Source organism: Limulus polyphemus, unplaced genomic scaffold (genome assembly GCF_000517525.1).
Source record: "Limulus polyphemus unplaced genomic scaffold, Limulus_polyphemus-2.1.2 Scaffold696, whole genome shotgun sequence".
In the NCBI taxonomy this organism is placed as follows: Eukaryota; Metazoa; Arthropoda; class Merostomata; order Xiphosura; family Limulidae; genus Limulus; species Limulus polyphemus.
In genome coordinates, this window is record NW_013666306.1 from 251393 (window position 1) to 275183 (window position 23791).

The 23791-nt window shown below is 34.8% G+C and overlaps 1 protein-coding gene across 1 annotated transcript in view; it reads left to right on the forward strand.

Moving 5' to 3' along the window:
• Positions 1–23791, forward strand: part of LOC106460037 (transmembrane and TPR repeat-containing protein 2-like) — a 293344-nt gene that overhangs the window by 104365 nt on the left and 165188 nt on the right. The window contains exon 3 of the mRNA XM_022386643.1: positions 5851–6093. Coding sequence (XP_022242351.1) covers positions 5851–6093 — 243 coding nt within the window. The remainder of the gene's footprint in view (positions 1–5850; positions 6094–23791) is intronic.

Below are 23791 nucleotides of genomic sequence, written 5' to 3' on the forward strand. Positions count from 1 at the left end.
TTCCTCTAACAAAATCTGTCAATTCGAGAGAACCTTGAGTTCTAAGCATGTTGTAGCACAATATAATTAGTGTGCGGACCATTTTAATTTCTATAGTGCTCTGTGAACACAAATTAGTTAACATAAATCAGTTAAATGACGAAAAATTAGGTGTCTATTTACTTGTGACCACTCAGTGTAGACTTGGAACGTATTCATGTGATTGACTATGTGAAGCTTGTATTTTAGTTTAAACTTATATTTATGTATCAAACAAATCACTCTGAAAGTTAACTAAATACATAGTTTAAACGTACATTCAGGGTGTCCTTAAAATTAGTTGTCAATCCTGAATATGTCTACACGTTTACAGAATATCTTCAAAATATACGCTTTCTAAACCTGCACAGAAATAAGAAAAGTGATGTTGATTCCCCAACGTTATTGCGGTAACCTGTAATTAAATAGGACAAGGTACTTAGTTGTGAAGATAGCTTTCAGATACATGACCACTGATGTATTTAATAAGTGGCCTTTGTAATGTTTGAAAACGATGTCACTTCGAGAAGTGGTAAACGTTGCAGTCAATTTTCCTTTGTTTAGGAAGACAAATCTTGTAATATTTGGTAATGGATGAATCAATACAGTTGCTTTAGAAACATAGGTGTTAACTACTAACTGAAGGGGCATTTCAACGTTGTTATTAAATATTTCAACCTTAATGAAGCGAGGATTTAATTAACCAAGATGTTACTAATGTCGATTTGGCAGATGGCGGCTCACTTGGGCCACTGTTTGTGTAAGAGTTCATTGAAATGGACCGCCACAATAAAAGCATGTTATCATATCTCACCTGATAAAATCACATACAAAGTACATCATTTTAAAGGACAAATAAATGGTTGAAATTACTGTAAATGAAAAGGGGGAATTAAATGGTCAGCGTTTCGGCTAAATGATGAATTGTTTGACCAGTTCTTTGTTCTAGCGATTTTAACAATTCTGTAATCTTTTCAAGTTTATCACAGCATTTGTTTCATTCGCGATAATGTATAGCAACGTCATTATGATGTTCAATGATTTTATGCCTACACACACGTATAAATAATGTTGAGTACAGTATGATAGAAGATATATCAAACTTAGCGATTGTTGATACAAGTTGGTGTCTTTATAGATCATAAATTGCTTGAAATGTACGTGAGAAAATAGGATAATAGTTGCTGTTAATCTTGCTTGGGGATAATTAAATTATTTTTCTCGTAATGTAATTAGTTCAGTGGATAGACGATTGGGTCGTCGGGTTATGACAAATTTATTTCGGAATTTTCGTGCAAAACTATACAAAGAGCTATCTGCGCATAGCCGTCCCTGATTTTGAACTGATAAACTAGAGGGAAGGCAGCTAGTCAACAGCACCCACCGTCAGCTCTTGGATGATCTTGGCCCGGCATGGCCAGGTGGTTAGGGCGCTCGACTCGCAATCTGAGGGTCGCGGGTTCGAATCCCCGTCACACTAAACATGCTCGTCCTTTCAGCCGTGGGGGCGTTATAAAGTGACGGTCAATCCCACTATTCGTTGGTAAAAAAGTAACCCATGAGTTGGCGGTGGGTGATGATGACTAGCTGCCTTCCCTCTAGGGTTACACTGCTAAATTAGGGACGGCTAGCGCAGATAGCCCTCGTGTAGCTTTGCGCGAAATTCAAAACAAACCAAACCAATGGATGATCTTAACTGAACGAATTGTGGGTTTTGACTGTCTCTTTTACAGTTCACCGACGACTCCAAAGTACAGAGCGTGTTGTTATGGCAACTTGGTGTAATAGTTCGGGCACGCTAACCATTTGGCTAGCCCGGTTCGATTAGGAAAGAAAAAGTGCCATAGCACTCTATGATATTATATCTGTATGGAGAAGCACTTTGTGCTAATTCAGTAGTAAATCAAGAAACAAAGGTTTGTAAGAACAATGATGCTTAATGTATAAAATATACTACGTGTTTCGACAATACCAAGGTAGTATGCTTTCTGCAATAAATATCACTGTGTTTACAAATCGTTCTATGTTAATTTAATACTATATGTTATTCCCAAGTCCCGACTTTATTATGCTTTTTCTAAGTTATATTTGTATTTCACTAACTGTTTTTCGTACTACTTCATATGGAAGGAACTGTGTGTGATATCAGAAGTGCACATTTTGAAGAGCTGTAAAGCCAATTCTTAGAAAAAACAAAACATTGAGGTGCGCGGATTTTGCACAATCCTGTATATCAATTTTAAAAGAAAATCAAGAAATAAACTGAAGTACTGACGTCACAGTGTATATGTAGTTGTTAGTATACCGAAGAAATGGAATATATGCTAAAAGATATATCTTTAACGAACTAAATTTTTACGTTATTTTTATTAAAAGTTGTAATGTTGTAGTTGCTGAATAAATGAAGCATGTTAATAAGTGAAGCAAACGTTCGGTTAATATTAAGAATTGTTTAAAAATGGAAATGGTATGATTTATTTGTATAAATAAATAATGAATGTCAAGCTTGGTAGTTCTTTTAGAAAGTGAACTGGTACCAGACAGAATTGGTTGATATTTTGAAAAACAAAGATGATGAATGTCAGAATTCTTTTTCTGTGGGAAAACTTCAGCGTTGTTTGGCTGTTAAGGGAATGAAATGTAATTGTCGAGATTAATGTGTTTTTTTTTATGAGAAAGTCGTATTTGGTAATGTTGGCCACGATATTAGGGAAGTGGGATGGAACTGGATAGAACTAATGGTTGTGAAAAAGAACGATCTGCCGAAGTAACGTGTTGTTTCAATTGTCTGTTATGTGTTGAAGTAAAGAATGATGATAGCCCAAGCTGACTGACGTTTGTAGAGAAATGAAATGATGAGTGACTAAACTGATATTTATGATAGAAAAACGAAGTGTTGATTGAGTGGTTACAGTATTATCTTGATGTATATTTTTGTATTTAGTTCACAAACTTTATGCCTTCAGTTTCGAACCGATTCGTAGCCATGGTGTCGATGGGATCGAACGACCACTCCAATAGTCTAAAAAGTCCACTACCTTTAGATTTCCAATAGTCTAAACAGTTTAGATTTCCGTTGTTTTTGTTGTAAAACGCTTGACTTGCACGTAAAACTCTTAAATTATTTGTGTGGAAGAAAACGTCCAAATATTTTTGGTAAAAAGACTCACCCACATCCTCACACCCACACACACTGTAGTGCTTTCTGTACCCCTAAGTGGAACTAATTCAATGATCGAGGTAGGAAGTGTAAGTTAACAACTTGCAACTCGGAAATATATATATATATATTGATTATTCTAGAGGTTAAAGAGATACGGCCGAGATATATGGAACTGGTAGAGAGTACGGTGTTTAATAAACCAATGACATTATTGAAAATATAAATATTATTTGAGTGGCATTGACTCGGACATTAAGTGACATTGTAATCAACTGAAGTACCGTTTTGTCTAAACGTCTTGGTGAAATTTAGCTATAACACTGTTGTTTTTGTTGTTTTAGCACAAAGTTACACAATTGACTAGTGCGCTATGTCCACCGCGTGGAATCGAACTCTTGATCTTATCGTTGTATGCCCTTAAAATGGGACAGATGTACCAGATACATAAATAGTTAGTTATAGAGAATGTTATCAAAAGACGCCTTTTTTCATCTCAAATAGCCAAATTGCTGTTACACTAAGGTCAGTGGCTGGTCATTTATTCTTTATTGTGAATTTCTCAAATTAATTCACAAATTGAAAACGTAAATTGGAACATTTATAGACATGAAAAATATAGATTCAATCCACTCGAAGTTTTATTAACGAACTACAGCACGTTTTAGCGGAAACGAAGATAAATTAAAAACAAAAGATAGTTTCTTTAATTGCAGTTTCCTTCAGGAAATTAAACACCAACAGTAGAAATTAGTTGTGAAAGATCTTTAGACTTTACGTTGTGGGCGTAACATTGTTAGAAGTTTGAAATGTAAACAAGCTTATAACACTAATGGTAAACTAAGCGCAATTTTGTAATTTCGCTACATGGTGGTTAACTACACGCATGTTAAGATGGTGTTAATTAGCCGTACCAGCTATTGAGTTAACGGTTCATTTGATAACACAAACTGTAAAGCTAATGTCGGAGTGGATTAGATGGTGGTAATGTCTAAAATAAAGGGGGGAAGGGATGATGCTGTGATGTTTACAGTGGATGGATTAGATAGATAAGCCTTTGTAAATTGTGTTATTGTTTAATGTGTTATCTTAATAATTCTTTGTTGATATATAAAATCTCAACAACTTTTCGTGGGGTAGATAGATAGAAAGAAGGCGAGGTGTAAATATCGAGGTTTGAATACTATTACTTTACTTACTACTGCTTAGATTACTTGAAACAAGATAATGTACTTAAACACACCTTTGTTTTAAAACTAACTTGAACAACTTAGCAATTTGTAAATGGAGGATGGTAGTTTTATTATAATAATTTTCATGGTATCCTTGACGAGACGAGTAAATATCCTATTACTGATTTTTTCAAATTTATTTTAAAAACTTTATTGAAATTTTAAAACCATTTTTCTCCATCGCGTACATATTTTTCACAAAACGTCATAACGCAATACATAAAAAAAAACTACAACACGAATATTTGGTGTTGATTAGCTGCGTTCCCTCTAGTCTTTCACTGCTAAATTTGGGACAGTCAGCGCAGGTAGCCTTCGTGTAGGTTTGCGCAAAATTCAAACAAACAAACAATCATGAATTATTTGATTTTACTTGACGAGTTTAAGTATTGGTATGAATTTACTCTTTCTAAACGATTTATGTTATATATATATATTTCTTAAATCTTTCGTTACATATTGCCCCCCAGTGGCACGGCGGTATGTTTGCGGACTTACAACGCTAGAATCTGGGTTTCGATACCCGTGGTGGGCAGAGCACAGATAGCCTATTGTGTAGCTTTGTGCTTAATTACAAACAGCCGTTACATATTAAGAACTTCTGATCAAAAGTAAGCTAATTATATGAACTAGAATTAAGATAATTTAAAATTAACTTGCATATTAATGAAGACAAATGTATAACAACCTGATTAGAAATAATTGTGCTATAAATCAAAACACTAGAAAACTGACACCTTTAAACGTTTATATTGCAATTGAATCAGTTAGATACTCTCACTGTTAACGATGCTTTCGGCCATAATTCCAATAACAATGATTTCGCAAAGTTTGGAAAACTTAAGAGATTTTACGTTAGTCCTACATCAGTATACTTGACCGCCAATGTAAACTATCTCCATAGGGATGATTGTAATTCAAACAAAATTATAAAGAATTATTTAAACTTTATTAATAATAAAGTTTGATGAGACTGACTATAAAATGGATTAAGCCATAAGTATTACATTTAAATAGAACAGCATTAGATTGGATTATTTTAAAATAGAATCTTCATAAGCTTATTTGGGATCAAAAGCCTTTCATCGTTTATATTTTTAGCGTTAGACAAACTGCAGTTTGTATAAAATTATGTTTGTTGTGTAATTATTTACCTGTGTTTTGAGCTATGTAACGTGTATTTAGTATCAAACATACAGCGTATACACATTTTTTATAAAGTTCCTCGCTTTAATTTCGTCCATGTGTAACGTTTTCTTGACTTACATGTCTTAGACAGAAGAGATCGATACCTTGTGTCTGGTAGTCAGTCTCGTGGCTTTTTATTTTCTGCAGGATTAAACTGTCTCGATTGACTAAGTATATCTATACATTTATTTATAGTTCTTATGACAATTCATTTGAATATATATTCATCAGTAATCTGTCGGTCACTTGCAGGGAACCACACCGGCCAGTCATCAGTTTCATTGGACGTTTAGTTCACGACCGCCTCAGGACCACAATTTGCATGCCCGGCAAGAGTGCGCGTGCGCACTTGCGGCGCGAACGCGAGCCGTCGTCCCAGACGTTAGCGTGCCACAAACTGGGAAAGATGGAACACTGTGCGGTAACTGTTGTGTCTGCTGTTGCCTGGTTACTACATTGGAACACGTTGGCTGCCGACTTCGCCTACGATGACAGGTAAGAGGGATTCTTATAATTTGTTTTGGAAAAGGTTATAAGTATTTTTATACGAAAAAGGCTTAACTGGTATTGATATTCGACACAGCTATTCCAAACATCATAATCTGTGATAGGGTTAGCGGTGTTCTGTGAGTAGTCCGTCGCCCTGCTGAGCACATGAGACGCAAAAGACTGATATTCAACCTGAAACTGGGCTATAAACGTGATGGCTACAAAGAACAGAAAAACTCCCAATATACGTGTGGTATTATGAACTCTCTCAAAATAGCACCAAGGGTGTAGTGGTCTTATGTCTGAGAGGAAACAGTTAAACATTCAAACAATGAGCTGGCAGATTTAGAGAGTGAGCAGGCAACCCGCAGCTCAGGTCGGGGTATAGGACGCCTACGGCCCCAGGCCTAGTTGTGGTGATTACCCACCTGTTAGTCCCGGCCGCTCGGAGGCCACGTCGGCTTGTCTCACTGACTCGGGGAGCCCCGGTTTACGATGTGTTTAGGACCTATCAATGTCAGCTTTTTGTACAGTTGAGGTGAAATTATGATACTGGCTGTAGCGTTGTAATCACAAATGCGTGAAACAACAATAACAACGCAAGTTTTTTAAAAAAAAAATCAAGTGACAGTAAAGCACACTTAATATTTTTTTTGCTATTAAATTGTAGTATTTCAGTACATTCAAAAAGGACACAGAGATCATATAACTGCTTAACAGAAATGATTATTTACACACAAAATAATGCAGGACACGTAGAAATTAAAATTATGTAATATAACTAATTAAAACGTTGAGATGCCTTCGAAACACATTTAATGAACAGGAATCAAAGTGCCAGTTAAAGCGAAGCAGAAAAGGAACAGAATATCTTATGACCATTGGTGATTAAACAAATACTGTTCATAAATTTCCGCACTGCACACATAACAGTGCCCCCCCCCCCCAGTGGCACAGCGGCACGTGTGCGGACTTACAACGCTAGAAACCGGATTTCGATACCCGTGGTGGGCAGATAGCCAATTGTGTAGCTATGTGCAACTTCAAAACAAAACACAAACACAAAACAGTGTCAGCTCGATTGGCCACGTGTAGTCGTGTCGTGTGCTCACGGTACTCTACATGAAGTAATCCTGTGTAGTCAGAGCTAAAGTACATCATGTGCAATCGATTTTTCAGGATTCGTGGACCAAGTTGAACATATATTTAGCCAGGCTGTTTTCTGGTATGAAACATGTGTGTGTATCATTGGTTTTTAATATATTATACAGTGTGTGTAAATAGACGCAATAGAAACTCTAGACGAATTCTTTGTCTTCTTACCAAAGTAAAGACCAGATGCGACTCAAACGCTTACTTATTCATTCCATTTTAGATTGTGTCGAATGTTATAAGAGAAAGCACCAGAAATACAACTGTGAAGCATCTTGATTTAGAATATCTTGTGTTTTTTGTTGTTGTTGTTTTTTTACGGTAAAAGGTGTCTACTGAAGATACTGATCAATAACTAAATGGATTTTAACCAACATAACCCTAAAGTACGAGTTAATTTAATAATGACAATGATCTTTTGAGATGGAAAATTATTATTTAAGATTTGTCTGTGTGGTCTTAAGAAAAATGAGCAGCCTGATCAATTACGTGTCTATAGTTTTATAATAATCTTTCGAGGGTGTGTAATGAACGGTTATGAATTGCAAAAGTTACACTGTAATTCAGGGAAAACGTGCTAGGTGACAGCACAAGAAAATAAATATACCGTACCGAATCTTTTTGTAATATTTCTGATTATATCATGCATCGAATTAGTTATTGTAAATAACATCTACTAGATACAAGGAATTAGTTTTTGTAAATAACATCTACTAGATACAAGGAATTAGTTTTTGTAAATAACATCTACTACATACAAGGAATTGGTTGTTTTAATTAACATCTACTAGATACAAGGAATTAGTTATTTTAAATAACATCTACTAGATACAAGGAATTAGTTATTTTAATTAACATCTACTAGATACAAGGAATTAGTTATTTTAAATAACATCTACTAGGTACAAGGAATTAGTTATTTTAATTAACATCTACTAGATACAAGGAATTAATTATTTTAAATAACATCTCCTAGATACAAGGAATTAGTTATTGTAATTAACATCTACTAGATACAAGGTTTGAACGTAAATAAAATGGACACTATTCATCATAGAACAATATTACCAATGAGACACACGAATCCGAAGTTATCGGAAATTGTCACCACAGGGCGCTATATAATTAATACGGCCATCATTCATGTCGCCAATAGCCTGCATCCTTAGACGTGATCGACAGCTGAACGAAGCTGTCCGGTTTTCAACATCGTTACAAATACATCATTAGAATAACGTGACAGACAGCTGAACAAAACTGTCCAATATTGAACATGGCTACAGATACATCCTTAGAATGACGTGACAGACAACTGAACGAAGCTGTCCAGTATTCAGCATGGCCACAGATACATTCTCAGGATGACGTGACAGACAACCAAACGAAGCTGTCCAGTATTAAGCATGGCCACAGATACATTCTAAGATGACGTGACAGACAACCAAACGAACCTGTCCAGTATTCAACAATACTATAGATACATCCTTAGGATAACGTGACAGGCAATTGAACGAAGCTGTCCAGTATTTAACATGGCTACTGATACATTCTTAGGATGATGTAATAGAGAGCTGAACGAAACTGTCCAGCACTCAACATGGCTTCATATACATCCTTAGGATAGACAACTGTACGAAGCTATCCAATATTCAACATGGTTACAGATACACCCTTAGGATGACGTAATAGAGAGCTGAACGAAGATGTCCAGCACTCAACATGTCTATCTATACATCCCTGGGATGACTTGATAGACAGTTCTATAACGAATAATAACGATCTTTTTGATAATCGAATATGCGAGGACACTTTATAAAAAATCCCGTATATTAACACTATATAAATACAAACAGAAGATGTGAAATAATGAAAACCGTATTGTTGTACCATTAAAACGTATGTTCATATATACGTATAATATACGCACGCGCGTGTGTACGTGACGTGGTACATACCATACAAGATTGACTGTTAGAATAACGGCGCTTTTGTATATTTTCCCCACGATGTAGAGAAACACCAAACGAAATACAGATGACTTAATGTAGAAAATAACAGAATATAGCCTTTCTTGGGATCTGTCCCAGTGCTTTGAATGTAACTTGTAAGATTCTTGTAATCGTAGGTTTATTGATTTTTAATACTGTCGGTATATGATACTCCATTATGGTGCAAACGTTAACAGGCAAAAAAACATACTGTAACTTGTAAATACGACAGGTTAGTTACATCTTGTGTGCCCTAGTCAACCATAGAATGGGACTTAATCTCATGTGGCTGCCACTAACGTATATGTTAATATTTAAAAGTAGTGTTTAGTTGATTCAACGTCAGTCAGGTAGGGCAGGGAATTCTCATGCAGGTGTTTGTCAGGTGGCTCAATTAACAACATACAATCATGATAATTTTAGTTGTGTTTTTTTGTTTTTGGAAAATAAATTATTCACTAACAAAACCACAATAGTACGTGTAATTTATAATTGAACGTTTTGAGTTGGCCTTAAAATGAACAAATCTACCTTGGCCTATATATGTTTTTATTCTAGGAAGCTGTAATATTTTCGTTTTGCTTTTCATTGTATTTTGATAACTTGATTTTATCATGTTCCAGCGACGTAGAAAGACATGTATGCTATTGTACACAAAAGGCTTAATCTGACCACAACTGCTAATTGTAACCTGCAAAAATACAGTAGAGATGGGAATGGCGAAGAGGGGATACTAGAGATAATTTAGGCTGTAATTTTTGGTCTTTTAGTTCTATATTTGATTCATAAAGTAACCATGTAATATGTTTCCTTACATTTTTATACCTTGTGTTCCTGGTAACTTTCTTTCTCAAACAACAAAAACAATATAGAAACCATGAAAAAATTCAGTATTTATTTTTTGGTAAAAAAAGTCTGCTCATAATCATTTAAGTTAAAATAAGATGGATTATAGAAAATGCATTCTTCCCATTTGCAATAGAAATTCCTTAAATTTTGAAAACACCAGTTAACATACTGTTTAAGTTCTACGTTCATTTTCACACTCGGTCTCTGAAGATTTGTAAATCTTAAACGTGATAAGTTGTCAGAGCATTTTGTCAACTTCGGTGTATTTCACGTATTCGTTTGAAAAGATCTAGTCTTAAAGCAAGCTTAAACCTAAGTTAAAAGCGCTTTCTGGTAGTTTTTAATTAGTGCAAGTAAAATAAGGGAAACGCTATAATTAGCGACGTGGTCCAGTCGTTCGTCATCTGTATAGAAGTTGAAAAATGTCGGAAGCGTAAGATCGTATAAAAGATTTTTAGGATGTGAATATGTTTTTCGAAATGGCAGTTTGTACTTGTGTATTAGAAAATAAACGGTAACATTGTTGTAACATTGACGACTATTGCAAAGGTTTGGTTATTATTTGGGCACTAACCGTCTCTAATCCTAATTTTGAAATAATAAACTAGAGGAAAGGCAGCTAGTCAACAGTACCCACTGTGAAATATTGGGCTGCTTTATCGAATAGTAGGACTTGACTGTCGCTCTTATAACGCACTCCCAGCCCCAAAGTTCGGAACGTAATTTCTTCGGCAACGGGACGCGAATCATGGACGCTCGGTTTCACGGTCCGATATGTTAATCAATAGACTGCGCCCAAACCATAATGAAAAGAAGCCAATTAACATCATCATCACAGCAGCTGTTACTTATTTACGTAGAGAGCTGTGGTTGTTTCTAATTTAACTTTATCTCTGCAAGTTCGGATTGTAAATTAAAGTTTGTAGTTAAAGACTAATTTTTTTTAAAGTTATGCAAGTATCTTGCACCAACCAAATGGCATATGGTGTCGTTCGAATCTGGTGTATACTGGAAGGCCCGGCATGGCCTGGTGGCTAGGACGCTTGACTCGCAATCTGAGGGTCGCGGGTTCGAATACCCGTCCCACCAAACATGCTCGCCCTTTCAGCTGTGGTGGCGTTATCATGTCACGGTCAATCCCACTATTCGTTGGTAAATGAGTAGCCCAAAAGTTGGAGGTGGGTGGTGATGATTAGCTGCCCTCCCTCTAGTCTTTCACTGCTAAATTAGGGAGGGCTAGCGCAGATAGCCCTTGTGTAGCTTTGCACGAAATTCAACAACAAACAAACATATATTGGAAATACGATAATTTGATGGTAGATGTCCATTCCACGTGACATTATTTCAGACTTCGAGTCTGTTTTGCACCTAAAGACGTGGAAGTCTCAACTATGGTTCATGGCAAACCCCTAAACGCAGTTTTGATTATTTTTCTTATTAGTTTGCATATTGTTTCATTAATGGTAGAGGAAGACTGTATTCTAGAAAATAAGAAAGAATTAAACATTAAGTGATGTGATTTATATTCTTTGAAAATTGTATGGTAAACACTTAGCAATTATTCGAGATATTAATCAAATTAAACATTAATTTACAGGTTGCTTGAGATGCCTGCGTAATAGCGTTAGCTGGAGATCGTAAGTTTAAATAATGTTTCATATTTAGATACCCCCCAGTGGCACAGCGGTATGTTTGCGGACTCACAACTCTAGATACCGGGTTTCGATACCCGTGGTGAGCAGATCACAGATAGCCTATTGTGTGCTTAATTACAAACAAACAAACAGTTAGATAAAGATAATATTTAAGAGGCAAAGTAAGCAGTGCTATAGCGCAACTACAAAACTGAGTCAGAAGGACAATATTTCACACAGATACAACTCGTATAGGATATACTGGTCGAAATAAAGGCAGGGAACGATACTTAAACGGTCGTTCATGTCATAAACTCTATGGAATCCTTGTGGGGATAGATTCGATACAGTTTCGGAAGTTTGATTTTGCATCAAATCATCAAGGTAAATTAAATTACTTAAACATAAGATAACTTAAGGTACGTTACTTATATTACGGAATACGCGAATTAAATACACACTGTGTGGTTAATATCATGAAAGTTAAACCTGTCGATATAATTCTGTAATGTACCATCAAACTTTCAATACTCGTCCAACTTCCCGTAATTCATGAAAAAGGCTCAGACTGTGGTGCATCTGATGCTTATCGAAAGCTCTAACGAACTGAGTATGGGAAGCACGGAAAACGTGTTAGGGTGAGGTTTCTCCCGGAATATATTGCCATAAATTGTTCGTCTTCGAAAATACGGACCTATATCAAAGTTTGGAGCCGTTTTCCGCACCTGCTGTGCCTCCAAATTAGCCTGAAGGTGTGAAAGTGTTCGACGCCGGTTTGTGGAGCTGTCACAGGAAGATAAGCTTGTATAAGGCTTAGGTGACATTTCCTCTGTTTATCTAGCCACTGTATCTTGAGAGACTGGCAGTCGAAATCAGTAACGAAGAGCGTAGAATACTGATGGGGAGAAAAGACACAAAATCCTGTTTTGTGTAGCAATGTAAGTTTTTTTTTATTAAAATGGAAAACGTCAATACAGTCTAACATTGAATACAAACTCACAACCTCACGTAGCAGCAATATAAGGATAAACTTAAATTATATCTTTGTTCGAGACGTGGTTGTATTTTATTGCATCGTTACGAGCCGAAGTTGTTGTTTTTAAAGTTGCATTATGTGAAATATGAATTGTATAACTACTCCTACTTAATCAAAACATGGCAGTTTTTACCCATGATTTTTAAGGTGGTTCTAACACGAGGTGTACAAATGTGTACGCAGCTCTTTTCTTTATTCGTAAAATGATTGGCACTTAATTGACTTGTGTATAAATTATAGTAAACTTCAGTAATAATATCCTTACAGTACACAGCCAGGTGGTTAGGGAGCTCGACTCGCAAGCTGCGGGTCGCGGGTTCGAATCCCTGTCCCATGAAACATGCTCGCCCTTTCAGCCGTGGGGGCGTTATTATGTGACGGTCAATTCTACTATTTGTTGGTAAAAGAGTAGCCCAAGAGTTGACTAGTTGCCTTCCCTCTAGTCTTACACTGCTGAATTAGGGAGGGCTAGCGCTTTGCGTGAAATTCAAAAGCAAAACAATTATTTTATGACGTCATTCTTCTAACTAACAATCCAACAATAGGAAAATGTATATATAAATATTTAACAGCTCCCTGCATTGTTGACAGAATTAGACTTTCATAAAGTCTGTGTTCTTCTACCCAGCAACCTGACAAAGTTTGGACATGATGTAGGGTGTTTCCAAAACTGTTTCAGGGAGGTGTTTAGTATGCTTTTAGTCATTACCAGGCGTCAACTGTTTTGAACAGTGTTCACTGATTCTCGAAATGCCCTGTATGTTGACATGTATCCAAATCACCAATCTCGTTTGTGAAAAAAGAGAGAAAGAAGAGAAATAAAAGCAATGCTGGTTTGCAAGAAAAACGATTTCGGTATGCAGTATGCTATTTGTGATTTTGAAATACTTTCCTGAATAGTACTTATGAATTAGTGCGCTCCTGGTGAAATGCACTGTACCATGTCCATTTTCCTGAATAGTACTTATAACTTAGTGTACTCTTGGTGAAATGCACTGTACCATGTCCACTTTCCTGAACAGTACTTATGACTTAGTGCGCTTATGGTGAAATACACTGTACCATGTCCACTTTCCTGAATAGTACTTATGACTTAGTGTGCTCTTGGTGTAATACACTGTACCATGTCCACTTTCCTGAACAGTACTTATGACTTAGTGTGCTCTTGGTGAAATACATTGTACCATGTCCACTTTCCTGAATAGTACTTATGACTTAGTGTACTCCTTGTGAAATTTCGTTCGCCCCAAACAAGTAGTTTTTTCTGATAGAGTCGTGTTAAATATGAAATTTCTATATTGTTGCCAAAATTGCTCTTTATTGTGTTTTGTTATTCTAGTCAGTAGTTGGACTGTAAGAATCTAGGCATCAAGCCAAATTTATACCAGTAACGTTACTGGAGTTTTTATTTAATTCCTGATTATATTAAAAGCGGTACAAAACAACGTCGAAATCACTTTTGCAGTGCCTCATAATTCTGACCTCTATAATACCAAGCTCATCAGCAGTAATATAAATACCATTACGTATATTTATAAAAGTGTTTCCCTCCAAATAAATATTTTAAATAAAATTAGATGACACTGATGGTGTAGGCCTGCGGGTTTTCCGTCTAGTATGTTGTGATTGATTGTGGTTAGCTGGGCCCAATATTCACAAATGAAAACATTAATTACTCTGCAGTGGTCGCTTGACAAGAGGATTACCTGTTAAATGTTAAAATGCCATGTTTTAATATCACCCTACGTTGGCGTCCTCGAATGAAATATCGACATTTCATCGGAACGAAAATCCCTCGAAGAGCGCACAACATAAAGACTTGCAGTGAAGCTAGGGCATGATATACTTAGAAATAGCCTCGCTGGTTGGCATGAAAAGGATTTGGTTGAAATGCTCGATATCTAAAATAACATTAAAGAAAATCAATATGGGTTTACTAAGTTTAAGAAAATAACCACACGAAAAGCTCAGAGTGCATCTTCTTGTCGTACATTGACACCTGTATAAAACTCGTCAGCAATCTGTCTTAACGATTGTCTTCATCTCCGTCTGTGTTTGTGTCCTAGCTGTCTCGAAACGCGAGGAACAATTTACGAGGAAATTTGACACAATGATAGTATTTACTTTCCGGCCTGAGTCACTAATGTTTGGCTTAGCTTTACTTGTCAACTAATGATTTGTTCCTGTGTAGTCACATTAAGGCCGTATCCGTAGAATTAGTTGTACGAGTTTCAATTATTCTTATCCAACGCACAAGGAATCTATGAAGCCAAACCTTAAGATTCATTATTTTCTCATACCTTTTATTGTTTTGTCGATATAGTGTTGATTAGTTTGTTTTCACTGTACATAATTTTTATATGCATTGTCAGTTGTTTGTGTGACTTGCTTTAGTGGGAGAGGGGAAGACTAGATATCTGAGCTATAACTTTTGATGTCATTACCTCTAATTCATATCACTCTTTGTTTCTGATAATTGTTTCTATTTATTTTTAAAGAGCTTTTGAAATAATAACCGTTAAGTTACTGTCATTATAAGCATTACGATTGACCAGAAAGACCATCAAAAATCTGTTTATTTTTGTAGATAACGAGGTCTTTCTACCCTAGCGCTTCATTAGCTGTCCAGCATGTTAGATTTAAAAGTTGATTTGTTTTCCTTATGATATAAATATGGAATATTAGTGTCAACTGAGGCAGCTCGCAAACACTCTAGGCTTGTATAAAGTACGTTAGAAAAAAAAATTACCAGCTTAATATATGAAGATAAAACATTTCCTCATATTTAATTAATAATGTAAAATTTCTGTCATTATTTCGTTACCATTTTAAAATTCAGTACACTTATTCACATGCATTTTTCAGAGAATAAACTTACAGTAGATCATATACAGAGAAAAGGAAACTACTTCTCCTAAAATGGAAATTTTTTATTTCGTTGTTGTTCATATGTTGAAACATCAAGAGATCTTTTTTCCTAATGACGATTTTTAAAATACAAAAAAATGATAAATTTTAAAAAGGACATGTTTTAAACTGGGTTCCGAAAGAGTTTTCTTGAATTTTAATATTTCTTTTAACCAGACAAAAATTGTCATATGTAAATAAGTACATTATTACCTTCATCATTTATATAAAGGTGTGACTTAGCTATAAAGAAACTTATTTTGACAAATCGTCAAAATGTGTATAATGCAAAGTTTAATTCAACACAAAAAATATTTAGAATGACTTTCTTCTCTGCATTTAACGTTAAATGCTTCAGTGCCTGTTTCCATGTAGTGTGTGCTCGAGACATGCGTTTGAGGAGTGGAAAGAAACTCAGATGTCGTAAATAAGACAGATGTCTGAAACATGGGATAGATTGGATGCGACTACCCAACTCCACGCTCCTTGGGAACTCACTAGAGTGGCAACACTAAACCGTGGGCTAAACCGGCGTATTGATTGTCCAACTGACGTATAGTCTGCTATGAAGCTCTGGCATATAAACGTGAACAGGCTAAACTGTGATTATGGAATAGTAATATAAATCGGTTTGATCGATCGGCTACTCTTTCCAGTGCTGGTTCTTTTTCACTCAATGTTTAAGTTACCCAGTCACAGGCGTAGAAATGTCGTTGATTTGGATTGATCTTCTTATGGTTAAATCCAATTAGTTATCTGTAATTGGTTTCAGGATAAGCTTGTTTTATATATATTAGTATCTTCATTCGAAGGTGTAATTTAAGTATATCGAAAATTCATGTTCTGGTTTTATTTTCCGACATCTATAGCTGTAGTTAATAGATTGCGTCCATTATTCTTAAGCGTTTGGAGCGTATGAATACCATCATTGTTTACATGTTTAGCTACCTATACGATCACCTAATTTGTTATTTATTCATACTTTTATAACTAGATATTAATTGCTAATTAGTTTTTGTGTTTTTTTTTATCCTACGTTTTGGCTGTTAATTTGTTGCCGTCTTCAGGGGGGGTCCTGATATGGACAATTTCACTGTTAGTATAGTTGCCGGGATTCGATTTTGGGTCTTTTTAATAAAACTTCTGGTGCAGTAACTAGCCGGCTGGGGTATACCCCATTATAACTTAATTCAACTGAATACTTAAATGTTTTCAAGAGAGGTATTCAGGTTTGGAGTTCAAGAATAAATGGTGGTGCTGGAAGCATAAATCAAAATGTAGGTGGAGGTAGGAAGAAAGATAAAATAAGCATTATACACCTAACTAACTGATAACAGTTAACGTAGCATATAGAAGTCAGCAGGTGTAGGTGGGGCTGCAACTAGTAGAAGCTATCCCTGCGTCCATTATACAATTACAGAACATACACAATAAAGTACACATTTTGCACATGCGTTATTTATACTAGGTGAGTGAAGGAATGAACCCCTGCCACATTCTTATGTTCTTAAAAATCAATCAAATGTTTACTCAGAATATTGTAATTGTCCAGAAGTGAATTATTATTAAGTAAAAGAACTTAAATAGTGTTTTTTTATTCATACATGTGCCTATTATTTGAATGGGAATGTAGACATCTTTCCAATATATTTAACATCAGAGTATTAATTGAAGAAAATTCTACGCAGTTAACACGAGGAATAATCGTAAACGTAACACGGTCCTGTGAGAGTTTAGCCGAACTTTCGAATCACGTGATCAAGCTGTCTTCTGTTGTTTTTTTGTTTTTTTATATTCAACATTTTTGTCTGTGTTGTATGCCCATGTATATGCAGAACGTTCAGTAGCCTAGCTTGTCTGTGCGACGCCTCAGGTTTGGATAGCAGAGAAAACTGTTATTAGTAGCCCAAGAAAAATTTAAAGCTTAATTTTTGAAATTTGTGCGACATCTAATTTATGTACTAAAATTATTTCAAATAACACGGTACGTGTGTGAGTGTTTTCCACAAATTCTGAACAGCTTGATATTCTTGCTATTCAACTGCCAAGTTTTTTTTTGTTTTTTTTACGTATATATTCATTCATGTCAACAATTTTTGTCGAGTGATATCATCTTTGATGTCGTTCAGGATGTCCCTGCTATGGAAAGCTTGGCAACCTTGATCAGTGAAGGTGGGTGCGAGCCCCCCTCCGCCTCCCTTATCCCCAAGGGACGCATTGAATATATGGTATACATCAGCTTGTACTAGTCGGCCTGGAGTCACAAGACCTATCATTATGGGCACTACTTTTCCATCACTCCATAATTTGTGTCGATTACCTAGGCAGCTGACACCTAGCCTCGTTCCCAGGTTTACCTTGACTAGGATTCTTCTTCCACAAGGACTTTTTCGACACTGTTTTACACATCCTGTTGCCCTAAGACTGAGGTGTGTCTAGAAAAGTAGAAGGCAATTTTTTTCCACTTTTCTCATCATTTGGTGAAAGTGTTCATGGTAGAAAAAAACAACAAAAAACACGAAGGGTCAGAGGTCATAATTGAACCAAACATCCATATCTACTGCAAATCAACTAACCAATAGAGCAGCAACATAGTAGATTACGCTTAGCACTGAATAGAATTGTACGAGTATCATACCAATTTTAAGGTCCTTTTTCGTTATCGTAATTTGTGTGTGTGTAACCAAACATGCTAATAACTTCAACAGCTAATGTGTTTTCAAAATAATTATCAAAAGTTCTATTGAAACGCACGCATAACTGTTAATGTAGAGGTTTTCAAATAAATTCGCCGTTATTCTCTTTGGTTAAAGTTGTTTAATATTCAAATGTTCTTCTACACTAAAATTATTTTGGCGTTTTTGGAACTAACTAAAACAATACTATTTGTAACACTAGCGTATAAGTGAGTAGCAAAAAGTTTATACTAAAGCATACAGTTCAACATGAACTTGACTATTACTAGGCCTATTCTAAGGTCGTTAAGGTGAGTATAGGAACCCTTTATATATTCATACACAGGAACTTCTTTTAACGTTTTTATTTGGACTAAAAGCTTCCTTCAATCTGTGGATATTTATTATAAACTGTTTTTGACTTAAGCAAGATTTAAAGCTGTATGTTTAGCTAAAAGTAACGGATTATAGTTTATCCACTGACATTTTTAGAAAATTCTACATTTGGCTGAAAACAGGAAGATTGGGGAAAAAATAGTTGATCCGAAAAATCCCCCAAAAGTGGAAAATATACTTGAAAAACAGTTATATAGAATAATTATATCAAAATGTTAAAAATAAATCGAAATTACATACAATATAAAAAGGTGTTTGCATGATCCCATAATGGCAAAAAAAGCTTTAGAGAACATTCTGAGAAAAACTGCATATGTTGAAGGAAAGAGGAAATCACATGGGTGTTTGACTTGTAGGCTTCATGACAGGTTCAATCTAAGCTGACAAATGCTTTCAAAGGCACACGCACAGTACTCGCAACTTTAGAAATCTGGCTTGAAAAGTTTCCCAGTAACAGCCAGCCATCTACTGAAGTCAGCATCTGTGTATGGAGTAATATGAAGCAAGCTTCCATGATTGTCTTCGTCAGTGAAATATGTGTGTTTTTCGGACTCAATACTTTTCATTTTACATTCGTGTATACTAGACAAAGCCATATAGTGAGTGTTTAAAAGTAACATTTAAAATATTTAAGTATATTGAATTGTTCTGTGCCTATATATTTGTGTGTGTGTCTATATATATGATGTTTTTCATCTGGAATTCATCCATACAGAACTTTGGAAGAATGAATAAAACTATCTTACTTTTAGAAATACAATATACACCTTGAAACTATATAGGTGGTAGCACTACCATATTGTTACACAAAACTAATTTAGTTACGTGTAAATTGCTCGTCACTAAAAGTTTTACATTAGTTTGATGACATATTTTAAATTGCTAATTTATTTAAATGTAAAAATATTTAGTTGTAGCTTTTACGTAGTTTCCTTCCGTGATCTAATTTTTGCTTGTCCTATTTTTTCTTCTTCGGGGCTATTTCGACTGTATTAATAGCCTTTATTCCTGACCTGTAAATATAAAATACTTTACTCCTGACCTTTAAATATAAAAACCTTTATTCCTGACCTGTAAATATAAAATACTTTCCGCCTGACCTGTAAACATTATGTATAAATTCGTATTCTCATTTTATGTTAACTTGTATTTTCTTTTATGTTTATATTTCTTACTTATTACCTTCCGTTTATACTGTCGTCTTCTTACATCATGACATTACTGTCATTAAGGGAGTTAAAATCATTCATGTATGGCTTATACAAACGTTGTTGTTACCTTTTATAGACACTGTCGTTCTCATCCAGCACAAAAATCGTTTCATATCTTGTACAACCCTTTAAATCCTACCTTATACATGCATACACTATGCAGGATTTACCTTTTGCATACATTAATTCTTACCGTATACAAACACTGCCGTTCTTATCCTCACAGAAACTGTTTCTTACTTTCTAAAACATGTGACAGTCATTTTCATTATTTTTGTTCTTACCTTGTACAAACACTGTACTGGAAAGAGTGTTATACTGTTATTCTTACCGTGCTCAAGCAACATCGTGGTTCTTACTTTGTGTAAACACTGTAGATTGCCAATTTTCTTAAGTATGTATACTATTATTCTTACCGTATACAAACAATTTCACAATTCTTACCTTGTATAAGTAATGCTATTATTTTACCTTCTTGTCTTATATTTGTCACTCTTATCATTTTCAGTATACGTTTTCACTCGGTCTTGTATAAATATTATGTAAAGTCCCTACTTTGTTACTTTAAATGTATTTTTTGAATAAAGTAACTGGAAATGATTGTTTTTCCCACATTGTGGGGTTGTGTTTTCTGTAAGTTTCTTTTTTATTCCTTGAAATGGTAGTTACATATTTTGTTTTTCAGATACTTTGAGCTAGTTAGTAGAAAAAAATCATGTCATTATGAATGCTTCTAGTAAAGGTAGTATCATGCCATCTGGCGGTTATGTCTTACAGTCCAACATAGAAAAATTAATTTGCATTTATAATGTATAAATGGAAAGTCTAGGATAATAATATATATTTGGAAAAATATCCGAAATTGACGATTTGCTTTTTGCTTTATATTGAAACAGTGTACTTGTATCTTTTCCATATATATAGCGTGTAAAGTAGTGGTTTCAGAAAATACTCTAGGAAAAAAAAATACTTGGACGATTTACTTTGTTCGGGAAACCGAAGCGCGGGTGTATTTGTATCTCTCAATTCCATTTTTCTGTAAATGTTCAAATTCCTGATGTCATGTGCGAGAAAATATATTCTAAAATTACAAGTTATGGTACCCTGAATAACTAGCATTGCTCTGGTACCCTGAATAACTAGCATTGCTCTGGTACCTTGAATAACTAGCATTGCTCTGGTACCTTGAATAACTAGCATTGCTCGTCAAAGAATTAGATTAAGTCAAATTGGTCGTAAAGTTAATTGCGTACAAAAAGCATTCGATAATACATCAAATATATATATATAGTTATGAAAGAGGTGATTATGGATCAGAAACTTTCAATAAACGTTATGCTTTCAATATATATTGTTCTGTTGCTTGTTGTTGATTTTTTTGGGGGGTATCAATTATCAACATGCCGTTCAGTTGTCGTAGAGTGACAGGTATAAATAAACCTAAAGTCTCAGCACACAGGTATCTATTAGGCCTTGTGTGGATAGTAAGAATACTAGTAGCTATAGAAAACCATGTATAAACGCTGTTACACGTTTTTTTTTGTTTCTTTTTTGTTTGGTTTTGTTTTCTAAAGAAGACACTGGGTAGAACAAAAATAATAAAATCTAACACGTACAGGAGCAGCCTTAAGCCTTGTTACAGAAACTAATCACCAAATGTGAATTATATAAAGCGATTTGCAAATCTAGTTACAATATCTAGTGTTATAAATTATAACATGTAGAGTTTTGAATAAAATTCTGTATTTTTACATGCGATTGTTAAGACAAATATAGGTGTTTTGGAAAGGTGTGGAAAGGTATGGGTTAAATGTTTCCATAAATTCTTAATTAAACAATGTATAAATTATCATTATACTGCATTAAATTTATCCTTCCAAAAAACGTGTTGTTTAGAAATGATGCTCACTGAATAACGACGCAAAGTTAATCTAATCTATTGATGGTAGATGAGGAAGCGTCAAGGGATTAAATCTCCCAAAAATGAAAAATGAAGGAATTTTAGATTTCTCAAAAGTAAAATGGGTTTGTGCCACATTCTTCCAGCACTCGAACTCCGATTCCATCCATCTTCTTTATTACTTATGTATCTAAAGTATCGCAAATAACTGAGGGTAAACTGCTTGGAAGTGATTGTTTGACTGGGCTAGTTTACAAAGAAACTTTGGATAGTTTTCGTATTTTTTTATTATCCTTGAACACACGTTCAATATTGCGTCGTAATGTGCGATAGAACCTCTTTTATTTACAACACTTGAACTCAGACTTTTAAGTCAGAGCGGAAATTACATTTCTTCACAAGTGCACGAACATTGTACTTGAGTTAATCTACCACTGTCTAGAGTTTAAGCCAGCTGGCCACTTTGATTTATAATTTAAGCCTTTGAGTTAAGCCTAATATAAACACTCATCCATTCTAAAGAAATTTGGTAGGAGTTCATTTGCCAAAAACGACTTCGAATTTTACGTCTTTTTCTCCTTTAAAACAAAAAACAAAAACAAACTGAAATCATTTTCTCTTTTTGCACATTTTATTCCAATATATTTTAATTATTTGTTCAAGTTATCAGTACATATTAAAACAATTCAAGTTGAACCTTTACGAATCATTTCTTCACTCCTGGGATATACATACCAGAAGTTGTACAACTGGTTAAGTTGTTCAGAAGTTGTGCAACTGGTCAAGTTGTCATTGAAATGCAACACTGGTTTATAAACTTTATTTTGAATTAGAGAAATGTAATAAAACTGATCTTGAAGTCTGGATTTATTGGACCTCATTTCTTCTGTTGGAGTTTGAAGTTTGTCTTATTTTAACAATATAGCACAAATGCGCAATTTTTGCTGCTAACAGTCGATTTGGGAGAAGTAGAGTTTTAAATTGCTTTATCATTTTTAACACAGTAAAATAATATTATCGTTATCTGAAAACTATGTGGTTATCTGAAAAAACTTATGACTGAAATAATTCTTCGAAATAACATCTTTGTTATGTCTGGTGCCAAATTTTTTTTGAAGATGTGAGAAAATCAATTACTACAGCATACATTGTTCACATTATCTCACAGTTAACATTTTTTCAACGATTGCTCATGCTAATTTATTTTTATAGTCAGAGTTCGTTGTATTTGTTGATGAATTATATTCCCACATAGCAGGGGCCGAAAATGTTCTAGTGGTTGGTGTGTTAGGATGCGGAACGGGAGTCCCAAGATTCGAGTCGCGATATGCTGTTGTATAAGCTCTGCACTTTCAACTACATGGGCGTAATAACTGTGTCAGCAAGTTTCGCTATTAAATTAAAACTCAATCCATTAATAACCATAGCTAATTAAACCTACTTTTCTTACGTTGTTACTTATAAATGTTTGAACGCATTGTTTCATCAGTTGGGTACCTTCGTAAAGCCAATAATATCTCACGAGATTTGGCCAAGTAGGCAAGTTAAGCTAGTCCTAAATCTATATATTAAGCTAACAATGTGAAACATTCTCTATATATTGAAAGTGTAATAATAAAAAAATAAAACTAGATATATTAAACATTCTAGCCAAAATGAAAAAAAGTAACATTAAAGAAACAGAAGAGTATATAGCTTACTAACGGAACACATAAACACAAATGTTGTCGTGATTTACTTTGTCTTTTGAATGGAGATTTTCATCAACTAGTCAGTTGTATATAAACGTTATTGTATTTTCTAACGAGCTACTAATGCAGGAGTCATCAAATCTTGTCAACATTGTTATGAAAATTTACGTCTTGGGAAACGTCGATTTGCACCAAGTAATTATTTACTGTTGTTGATCTCCTCTTCGTCCCGATTCAGGATTTAATGAAGTAAAAAAGTTCCATT